A 12,127-nucleotide genomic window follows, 5' to 3' on the forward strand; every position below is an offset into this window, starting at 1 on the left:
CAAAGGGAAATGAGCAGAGATTTTACTAAAAAAAACTCTGACGCTATGTGACTCCATGTACTGTTCGGGAGACACTTTGTGTCACCTCGTATCTAATTGAATATGCCCCTTAGTGAATAAATAGGTTGTATTGTTAGGAATATATTTTTCAGCCAAAAAAATGGCTGCTTCCACTGCATACAGATGACAGGTCCACTTTAACAATGATAACTTAATTTTGCCCGAGGTATTTTCGTTTTAAAACAACTGCAGTATTGTCCTCGGTGATATTGAAAGTTATGCATTTGTTTTTTATTATCCTGAGTTCATGCAGTTTGTCTGAATGAAATATTGCTGAAAACTAAAATAAATAAAAGTCAGTCGGACTGTTCCCACTTGTACTATCACATGTATTGTCTTTGCATATATATCCTTTAGGACAGGCTTGGCTAATCTGTGGCACTCCAGGTGTTGTGAAACTACAAGCCTCAGCATGCTTTGCCAATATATAGCAGCTTATTGCTGGAAGGGTATGCTGGGACTTGTAGTTTCACAACACCTGGAGTGCCACAGGTTAGCCAAGCCTGCTATAGGAGATCCTTTCACATATTGATAGGCAATGTGAAATAGCTGGAAAAGAAAGAGGGAGAACACAGTACACGCCCTCCGCAAGCTATTCCAAGTGACCTCCCTACACTGTGCAGAGGAGGTCACCTGACATAAGAGTCGGGTGCCCTGATCTAATAAGATTGGGAGCAGCTGGCTGAGGCAACGCATTTTGCCCATGTTGCTCTAACATGACCTCTTCTACCCACAGAGCAAAATGATCTTCTCTCAAACTACAGTTACATTTACATGTGTTTTATTACTGAGGTAATTGATGTTTAAAAGCAATATTTTCATTAATGAATTAGTTCAGCACAGGTAACCTTTAGGAGAAAAGAACTTTGTAACAGGTGGAATGGTCTGCCTTAGAATTATTTGAAACCTGCACTATATTTTAATGGGCTTTTAAAGCACAATTTCAATTTTGTGAATGTTTTTCTAAAAAAGACGTATCCAGTATAGTCAGGGTAACTCCTGTATGCCACAAAGGAGGACCCAATATTCAGTGCTGGCTTCAGAAATTGGATTTTCATATGATATTACATCAGTAGGGTGAAATGGTGGTGTGCTGTGGTGGGCAGGCAACATTGCTCTCTGATGTGTGGAGGCTGGTGGGCAGGCAACATTGCTCTCTGATGTGTGGAGGCTAAGTTTCATCTGGGGTTCCTCATCATCATCATCATCACCATTTACTTATATAGCGCCACTTATTCCGCAGCGCTGTACAGAGAACTCATTCACTCAAGCACTGAAGGAGGTGGTCCCTAGGGAGGGACTAAAAAGTGAAATCTAATCTGGTCATGAAGGTGCAAACACCACCTGGACATTACGTAGTTAACAAATCCATCTGCAGAAAACCCCATGATAACTGGATTTTTGCTGGCACTGAAGACATGGAATTTTTTTTACAGTGTTTGAAATAATAAAGGTTAATTTTTAGAAGATAATGTCACAAAGATTACTCAACTATCAACTTTCACAGGATTACGTAAATGACCTCTATAACATTTAACTTTTGTTTTTTGACTATTTGCTAACCTCCTAGTTAATGAAATGCAGTGAGTCTACGAATAAAATTCAATATAACACGCATATTTTCTTTTTTAGGCTAACACAGACCTATGTGATGATTTTTACCCCCGCTCTTCCTGTAAGTACAAAGTCCGTACTGTTACATAAATTCAGGTACTTTTCAGTGATCTATCTGGGGAAGAAAACTTTCTGTTGATAAACCCAATTGTTTTACAATTGCCATCTGTCATGGTGAATAAGTTTATTCTTTACACTTATGGCCCCTCAATTATTATTTCATTTTAACTACTTTAGTTTAGTTTTCTTTCTAACCTCATAAAAATTCTTCAAATGAAACTATTTCAAAAAACTATTTGAAATGCAGTTGGAGATGGTATATGTTATAGTCTTATCTTTCCTTGAATAATGGTTACATAATGGTTACTCAGAAAAAGATATTTCAAAATTGCTCCCCAAACACTAAGATTTTCTGTGAAATTCTGTCCCACCTAACTTTGATTAATAAGTAAATTTCCCTGTTAGCAGAAATGTATGCTGCAGGAAACTTTTTGTGCCTCTATTTGTTTACATATCACATTTGTTTAAATAGATGGCCAGAGAATTCAGTTTTCAGTAATGATACAGTTTGTTTTAATAATAAGGACCATTTAGGAAAGTGCAAAAGTACCAGCCCACATCTCAAATTCCTTTTTGTAATGTGCCTATATTTTTATGCTAATGCACCTGTTATTACTCTAAAATTCATGGATTTGTCAAGTCAAGATGATGGTGTCTGTGGGGCTGTGTGATTTGTAAGTGACCTTTATTATGTACGGCAGCACCCACTTTGAAATAGATAATTATGATAACTTTCAATCACCAGATAATGAAATTGTATACTAGTATATATAGATTCATTTAGTAAATAAGCATTTTACTTTTCAGCTGAGTTCCTCCCTTAAAGAGGTTCACCACTTTTTTTATGATTCTGAAGTAAAGGATATACAGCTGCCCCTTTCAGGGATCTGCAATCTTGGCGGCAATACCCCTGGAGCATACCACATATCCTGGCATTTTGCTCTGCCTTCAGAATATAATTTCCCAGTGGTTGGCACCGTGCAATAGTATTGTCAATCTAACGCAAGACAGACATTGTTACGTTTTCCTGGGGTTTATTTTCAAGTCTGTGTCAAGTGGCTATTAATCATTCTGCATATCAGCCCCAGCATGTTGGCAACAATAACATCCATACAGCTGAAATGTCTGGAATAAAAGTAAAGCTCCCTAAACAGCCACACATATAAACATGTAACTAAAAAACATTAAAATAAAAACAAAAGATCCTAACACCCAAACATTGAAATGTGCACACTAAAATATTTTCTGCTTTCATATCCTGTTTCTCTTCTGTAAATCTTTTTGTTATTCATTTCCCACGCTGATAACATCAGCAAAATAAAACCATTGGATGGAGAGCCCCTTTGGAGGGGTTCAAGTGCAATGGAGAAGATTTAAAAATAAGTACCAATTTTTATAAAGTTAGAAGACCTGAGACATGCAGCTATTGATCTCTAGGATGGGACTTAATGTAATTTGCATACATAGCATAATAAATTAATTCATAACTAAATGTAATTATAACTGCAACACATGTTTTCCTCACTTTAAACTGTCCATTTTTTATAAGCAGCATCTTTCATTATTACTGGTATATTTGATGTTGATTTTTCCTTTATTATCACAGGTCGTTTTCCTTTACCAGCTGCAGACACGATATTTACAAAATCAGGTATTTCTCTATAATATTTGCACTATTTTGTAGTTATATTTTAGTGACAAATGACTGGTTTCCATAAAATCAGTTTTGTAATGCTCTGCTTATCTAAATGTATAAAAGGAGATTTTGTTATATGTGTAATATTTTAATATTAGTTTAGAAGGGATCTCTGCATTCTGACATACTTTAGAGATTTTTCACAATGCAAAAATATCAGATTTTAATGAGACTTTGGAGTTGGCATGATCAGCTTCTTTCAGTGGACTTCCGTTTACTAATCCAACGTTTACAAAATAAACTTAACTGCAATAATATACCAATATATTAGAGAATTCAAATAGCACAATTATGACAAATGATAATTAAAATGTCTTGCATGTATCTATATCATGACCGTAGGAGAAATGAGAAAAAAATCAGTTTAACCAGGCAAAGATCCAAATGTTAATTTAAACGGTGCTTAGCCATGACATATCACTGATTGATTGTGAAACACTATTACTGACTTAAATATTATCTCATTAAATAGGAACTTCATATTCCTTAGCCTGATTTGGAGGTAATTGTTATTATTTCCTCTAACTGCCTTCTGTTTGAAATAAAAAAAAAAAACAATTTGATTCTGTTTTCAACCGCAGTTTCCTCTTTATGCCAGCCTCACTCTCCACAAAATCCAGCTCTGTAACTGTTGAATCCATTAGCTCTATAGAAATGGTTTAATGCTGTTTCTTTCAAAAATATTTCTAAAATGTATACTCTGACAAAAGCACTGGGAAAGTGGCAAATTGCAGGTATATACTGTATGTCCCAGGCTTTCTGTCTTTTATGCTTTTAAACCCCAGATAGATTGTCTGTGTTTGAGAAAAAGCTTAATAAAGAGCGTATTTAGCTATTGGAAGAGCTGGTAAAAGTGTCCCTGGGGTATAAATGGATAGAGAAGGGTGGGCTCCAATTATAAGGCCCATTTTGGGTTTTCCAGCCAATTAGCAAGTTGCTGTTATCGGGATTTGAACCTACAAGGAGCTGATAAAAAGCTGCTAGCCAGTTTCCTCTCTCAGACCTGTGAAGGAGATTGGATGCCCCCTGAGAGACACAGCAAATGATGACCAGCAAGTCCTGTATTCTGTATATGCGTGGGACACATGGTCCCTTACTGGAGAGAGTATGTTCCTGTGCGTTAATAAGCCAAACAGGCTAGGAACTTTTGTTTATGTTTAGTTTGTATTGAACATGGTGAATAAAACTAGCTGCGGCTAGTCAAACCAAAACAGATGACTGGTGTGATATACTTGGCTGATCTGTATATAGTGCAGCCATCTACCCCACAAGATGGTAACCCCAATACGATCTTTTGATGATATACACATACTGAATTATATATTTTTTGTTGTAACTAGGAGACTTGCTCTCCCAATTAGTTTTAAATAACCTTATGCTTTATTTTAAAACATTGATTAATCAAATGCGCGGATACTCTAAAAAATAGTAATGATTCCCCATAGCATAATTTGTAAACTATAAATAATTTAATTTACAAAAATAAGCAACTAATAAAGTAAAATACTGGGCGACTTGAACATCCCCATAAATAACAACTTTGACCCGGCTTGCATAAAACTTCTTGTACTTATTTCATTTTTTGGCCTGTCTCAATGGACCTCCTCCCCCTCCCATTGTCTTGGTCAATCGCTTGACTTTGTCTTCTCTCACCTTAGGCTCTGACTTATCCAACTCTCCATTCCCTTTTTCTGACCATCATTTTCTCTCCTTTACTCTCTCCTCATCTGCTGCACATCTACAATCAACCCAACCCTCTCCCTCTTACTAGGCATAATCTTGATACCCTTGACACTGATGTCTTTGCTTATCCCTTCACACTCTCCTCTCCCCCTTAACCACCCCGGCCTGTCCCAACCAGACGGCCTCCCACTACAACTACACCCTCTCCTCTGCCCTCTACCCTGCTGCCCCTGTCACCTCTGTTTGTCTTTGCCGTTCAAAACCCCAACCTTGACACTCAAAACTTACACGGATCCTTCAATTATGCTCACGTACTGCTGAACGCCTCTGTAGGAAATCTTGCTCCCTGGCAGAATCCCTTCATTTTAAGTTTTTCTTCTCCTACAGCTCTGCCCTCCATAGACAAACAATACTTCTTCAAGTCTCTCATATGACCTCAGTCAACCAACCTGGTTGGGGAGTTGGACTACTCTCTCTGCCCTAACCCTCTTCCTCTCCCATCTTCCCTCACTGCCACTGACTTTGTCACTTTTTTCACCTACAAAATTAATTCCATCAGAAACGAAATCTACCATCTCTCTCAAACCCCCCTTGCTTCAGAATCCCCATTGCCCTTTAGTAATCATCTTATGTGCTCCTTCCATCCCACCACAGGTGAGGAAGTACATTCTCTACTTATATCCTCTCCCCCCCTCGACCTGCCCATTGGATACCATTCCCTCACACCTCCTTAAATCCCTCTCCCCAGTTGCCTACTCACATCTTGCCCACCTCTTCAATGTATCCACACTGCCACAGTGCTCCGCAGCGCCGCACAATAGGGAAAACAGCACATAAATAAAACAGGGACATACAAGGTAGACAAAATAAATGCAGACATAAAAAGAACTGAAGGACCCTGCTTATTTGATATTTACATTATAAGTGGAAGAGGGCACAGCTGAAACAAGAGGAGTAACTGTGGTTCAGAGTAGAGATTGGGATAGTTCAGAGGGTGCAGTACTGTGAATAGTGTTATCGAGGATAAGGTTACCTCTAATAAAGAGATGGGTTTTCAAAGAGCGTCTAACGATTTAAAGGCTGTGCAAAAATCTAATTGACCGTCGTAGGGAATTCCATAAGTGGGGAGAAGCACAGGAGAGTGTAGGCGGGAGTGAGAGATGGTTACCAGAGATTAGACAAGGCACAGGTCAGGTAGATCTAAGAGGATGGGAGGGAGAGTATTTTGATATGTGACTTGAGCTGCATGCAGGAGCAGTGTCGAGGACTTTGTAGGTAAGGGTGAGTAATTTGAATTTGATCCTGGAGGACACAGGGAGCTAGGTTAGGGATTTGAAAAGTGGTGCAGCAGATGTGGACCTGTGAGAGAGGTAGATCAGTCTTGTAGCAGCATTTAGGATGGATTGAAGTGTGGATATATGGGTGTCACGTATGCCAGTTAGCAGGAGGTTGCAATAATCAAGTCAATTTTGTGCTTGTTATTTCCTTCTGTTGTGACCATCTGCTGGTCTACCATTCTCCTGGATTGCGCTATTCGCCTCATCATTGTGACCTTGGCCTGTCTGACTTCTCTGTGGATCTCCCTTCAGTGCCGTCTCCTCCTGATTTTTTTGACCCGGACCATTCTGACTGTTCTTTATCACTGCACTGGTAACTGTCTTGGAGAACCACGACCTGCGTACACTTCGCAGCTTAGCCCAAACCTCCTTGCGGGGGTCCTCGGTGAACACCAGGGGTGCGATAGACTCCGCACCTCCTTATTCAGTGACGTAAATACCAGTTAGTGGTTCCAGTACATCTAGAGTCTACAGTGCCTTTCTCAGTCTGACAGGACCTACATAAGTGCACTCATTTGTCATTATTGCATTACTTATGTTAGATTTACCTAGGCTAGTGCCTGTACCTTTGCTCTATATAGATTAGTATATCTTCTGCTGAATTTAGTGTGTTTGACCATGGCTATGTTTACTGGACCTTACTGTTGGATCTCTGTCAACCCTTGAATTTTCTGCCTGTTTATTAACCTCATGCCCTCTGACCCACCCTGCCAATTGACGCTTCTCTATCGTGTCTTGTCTTGTTTTGTGTATGTGTAGCTCCATAGCTGGGAGTTTTCCTCACTCACAACTGATAACTATTATACACTACTTGGATAAAGTCCAGGGGGCATCCGAGTACTAGTGAACAGTGTGGTTCCAGGAAAGGCGGATGCTAATGTTGAAGAACATCCTGCACCACAAGTTCTGTATAGGGGCTATCAGTCGCTGATTGTGGGTTCATAAAAATCACTGAGTAAATTTATCAGTTCCTTCAGCCTCCAGTACCGCTCTGTCGATGACACCCAAACCTATCTCTCATCTCCTGACCTCTTCCCTTCTCTCTTCTCCTGGGTGTCCAGCAATCTCCTCCTGGATGTCCCAACATTTCCTTAAACACAACATGGCCAAAACTGAACTAATTGTTTTCCCTTCCTCAAGAGTCTTTTCCCCTCTCCTCTCCATCACTGTTGGCAATACCAACATCTAGGGATAAATGTATCCGGAGGTTAATACATTTACCCCCTAATCTCTTTCGAGGTTTGATTTCTGGGTGTCATCCTTGACTTCTCCCTCTCCTTTATCTGCCATATCCAATAACTCACCCAATCCTGACTCTTCCCTGCAACATAGCTTGTATCAGACCCAATGATGCCACCAAAACTCTCAGCTATTCTCTGATCATTTCCTGCTTTGTGTTACGGTTCTGATGCCTTAGTCAGTATTTGCACAGGCTTACCTAGGGAGCGGAGTCTAACGGCCTTCCGGTCTTCACCAAGAACCACCGCAAGGTAGGGTGGACTTTGCTGCCGAAGAACCGCAGGTCGCGGCCCCCAAGTTAGCCTACTGACGTAAGGGAGAAGGCTCTAAGTGATGGGTAGTCAAACAGGCAATATGACAAAGTGATGCAATTACAGGCACTAACCGTGAATTCCAGGGTTTGGCGGTCTGGAGCAGTAACCGGTCAGATGAACGTAGTCGGTTGAGTGCGTAGTAGGAGATGGGTCCAGAGGAGTAGAGACACAGCCTGGTCGGTACACAGGAGGTATCAGGTATACGGTGCCAGAGGGAAATCCAGAGAGTAGTCGCTAACACAACCGGGTCGGTACACGGGATGGTCAGTCCAATTCGCGGTGCCAGGGATTAAGCCAAAGAATAGTCAGGTCACAGCCAGGTTGGTACACAGGAGTAGAAGGAAAATGGGAGTACACAGGGAGCAGGGTCACAGGAGTCAGGTACACAGGAACAGGTAGCCAGGAACAGGAAACACATTGCTCTGACACAGGCAGCGTGTCAGAGCAGAGTAGATATAGAGATTTGAATTCCCCGCCCAGGAGTCACATGACTAGATGCAGGGAGAACCCGGAAGTGCGGGGGCGCCATCGGGAGAAGCGCTGAACAGCAGAGCGGATACAGCTGCCAGACAACGCTGACAGCACAGCGGAGCGGGGACAAGGTAAGTTCATAACAGTACCCCCCCTTCAGGGGCAGCCTCCGGACAACCTATAAGGCTTTTGAGGAAACTTGGTATGGAAACTCTTCAACAAACTTGGAGCATGAAGATCTCGTGCAGGAATCCAAGAACGCTCTTCAGGACCGTAGCCTTTCCAATCAACCAGGAACTGCAAGGAACCTCTGGAAATCCGAGAATCTAGAATCTCCTTAACCTCAAATTCCTGATCTAGCGCAGAAATAGCAGCAGGAGGTTTTTTTGAAGAGAAAAATTTGTTAATAACAAGTGGCTTGAGAAGGGAAATGTGGAACACATTGAGAATCCTCAAGGTAGGAGGTAACTTTAATCTAAAGGCCACCGGATTAACGACCTCTATGATCTTGAAGGGGCCAATAAATCGGGGAGCGAATTTCCTAGAGGGAACCAGCAAGCGAAGATTCTTCGTAGACAACCATACTTTGTCACCAGGAGCAAGTAATGGAGATGGTCTTCTTCTTTCGTCAAATGCTTTTTTACTGATGGCAGAGGTGTGAAGTAATTTGCGTTTAATAAGATCCCACCTAGCCGAGAAGTCCGATAGAAGGGAATCAACTGCAGGAACTCCAGAAGCGGGTAGATCCTTGAAGGGTGGAACTTTAGGATGAAATCCCTGAAGAGCAAAAAAGGGAGAAGTGGAGGTGGAATCATGCGAATTATTATTGTGAGCGAATTCTGCCCAAGGTAATAAATCGACCCAATCATCATGTTTAGCTAAAATGAAACATCTGAGAAATTTCTCCAATTCTTGATTCGTCCTTTCAGTGAGACCATTACTTTGAGGATGATATGCAGAAGAGAAATTCAACTTAATTCCACAGAGACGAGAAAAAGCCCTCCAAAATCTTGCCACGAACTGAGTTCCCCGATCAGAGACGATAACATCTGGACAGCCATGTAGGCGGAAAATCTCTTTGATGAAGAGTTGAGCCAGAACAGGAGCAGAAGGGAGACCTTTTAATGCCACAAAATGAGCGGCCCGGGAAAGGCGATCAGTGACCACCCATACTACTGAGAAACCTCTGGAGGACGGTAAATCTGTGATAAAATCCATGGAAAGATGACTCCAAAGTCGATCTGGAATTGGTAGAGGTTGCAGCAGACCGTATGTAGCTTGACGAGGGACTTTGTTCTGAGCACAAGTGGAACATGCCGTCACAATCTGTCGAACGTCTGAGTGGATACACAGCCACCAATAACCACGGGAGATAAATTCCAAGGTTTTCTTTATACCGGCATGACCAGAAAAACGGGAGGCATGAGCCCATTTAAGGAGTTTTGATTGGAGATGTGGAGGAACCAAAGTCTTCCCGTGAGGAATAATAAAGTGAGTGGGAGTAGTAGCCAGAATACATTCTGGATCTAGGATGGGTCTAGAACCCTCTTCTTCTGTATCCATGGAGTCGAAGGAATGAGAGAGAGCGTCAGCCTTCTTGTTCTTGGACCCTGGTCTGAAAGTAATGATCATATCGAAGCGGGAGAAAAATAGGGACCATCTGGCCTGACGAGGATTGAGGCAGGATGCAGTTTGTAAATACAGCAAGTTTTTATGATCTGTAAAAATAGTAACAGGAAATCTGGCTCCTTCGAAATGGTGTCTCCAAGCTTCCAAGGCCAATTTGATAGCGAGGAGTTATCTATCTCCAATGCCATAGTTTTTTTCGGTAGCCGAAAATTTGCGAGAAAAGAAGCCACAGGGAGAAAATTTTCCAGTAGAATTCTTCTGAGACAAGATAGCTCCCAGTCCAGTAGAGGATGCATCTACCTCAAGGAAAAAAGGGAAGGAAGGATCTGGTTGCTGAAGAATAGGAGCCGAGATGAAGGCTTCTTTAAGGTACTTGAAGGCTTCCACGGCCTCCGGTGGCCAAGTTTTAGTGTTGGCAGACTTCTTGGTCAAGGAGGTGATGGGTGCAATCACGGAAGAAAACCCTTTGATAAAGTGGCGGTAATAATTAGAAAATCCAATGAAACGCTGGATGGCCTTGAGACCTACTGGTTGGGGCCAATCAGAAATTGCCTTTAACTTCTCGGGGTCCATACGTAATCCGGAGCCAGAAACCACATGACCAAGAAAAGGAAGATGCGTTTTTTCAAAGACACACTTGTCCAAATTACAATATAGATGATGTGAGCGAAGGCGTTGAAGAACTAAGGAGACGTGATGGCGATGAGTAACCATATCAGGAGAAAAAATCAGGATATCATCCAGATAAATCACAACAAATCGATACAGGAAGTCTTGAAAAATCTCATTAATGAAATTTTGGAAAACAGCAGGACGTTGCAAAGTCCAAATGGCATAACTAGGTACTCGAAATGCCCATCGTGCGAATTGAACGCTGTTTTCCATTCATCCCCCTGTTTGATACGGATTAGGTTGTAGGCCCCTTTCAAGTCAAGTTTAGAAAATATAGAAGCTCCCTTGACCCTATCAAAGAGTTCAGAGATCAATGGCAAGGGGTACCTATTCTTCTTAGTCATGGCGTTGAGACCACGATAGTCTATACAAGGACGCAGTCCGCCGTCCTTCTTTTTTACGAAAAAGAAACCGGCTCCTGCTGGTGACAAGGATTTCCGGATAAAACCTCTGTTCAAATTCTCCTTGATATATAGGGACATAGCATCTGATTCGGGTAAAGATAATGGAAATACACGTCCTCTTTGTGGTATCTTGTCCGGCAACAATTCAATGGCGCAATCCCAAGGTCTGTGTGGGGGTAACTTGGAAGCCTCCTTTTCACAAAAGACGTCAGAAAATGAATGATATTAAGGAGGAATACCAGAGGATGTGGGAGGACCGGCCATAGCGGGCTTATGAATCCTGGGAAGACATCTGGAATGACATCCTGGACCCCATGCAAGAACTTCAGGCTTCTGCCAATCTAGAGTGGGGGAGTGAAGTCTGAGCCAAGGTAGGCCTAAAATCACAGGGTTGATAGCCTCTGGGATGACTAAAAAGGAGATTTCCTCAGTGTGTAAGGCTCCGATGCGCAGAGAAAGGTTGACAGTTCTGTTCTTAATGGATCCTCCAATAATACGGCTGCCGTCTATAGCTGTAATAGCGACAGGTGGATCCAATGGTTGCATGGGTAACGACAACCTCTCTATGACAGTACACACATATGGGTACGTACACTGGCGCTACCGTCTTAGACTCACAGGGAACCTCTGAAAAGAGGACTGTATCACCTCAATCCTCTCGTCAAGCGAGGTACATAATACAAGAAAAAACAAAGAAGGAAAGAAAAAACATGGCATAATAACGTAGGACACTCAATAAAGTCTACCACCACTATGGGGTATAAGGTGATCCTCCAAAATGGGTGATGTCAATGAAAACTTCCAGTAAGCACCCGTGATATATTCTTCAATTCTCTCCCCCTTAGGGTATATGCTTACATAGCAGAAGATCAATATGCGCCTGTAGGGTTGTGCTCTGCTCCCTTAACAGTGTTGCAGTGTATGTTTTCTTTCACTCAACTCCAACAT

At 41.8% G+C, this 12,127-nt stretch overlaps 1 protein-coding gene across 1 annotated transcript in view; it reads left to right on the forward strand.

Annotated features, from left to right (window-relative positions):
• Positions 1–12,127, forward strand: part of LOC142138398 (multidrug and toxin extrusion protein 2-like) — a 95,724-nt gene that overhangs the window by 36,570 nt on the left and 47,027 nt on the right. The window contains exons 5-6 of the mRNA XM_075195047.1: positions 1,693–1,735; positions 3,341–3,385. Coding sequence (XP_075051148.1) covers positions 1,693–1,735; positions 3,341–3,385 — 88 coding nt within the window. The remainder of the gene's footprint in view (positions 1–1,692; positions 1,736–3,340; positions 3,386–12,127) is intronic.

The sequence above is a fragment of the Mixophyes fleayi genome, chromosome 2 (genome assembly GCF_038048845.1).
Source record: "Mixophyes fleayi isolate aMixFle1 chromosome 2, aMixFle1.hap1, whole genome shotgun sequence".
In the NCBI taxonomy this organism is placed as follows: Eukaryota; Metazoa; Chordata; class Amphibia; order Anura; family Limnodynastidae; genus Mixophyes; species Mixophyes fleayi.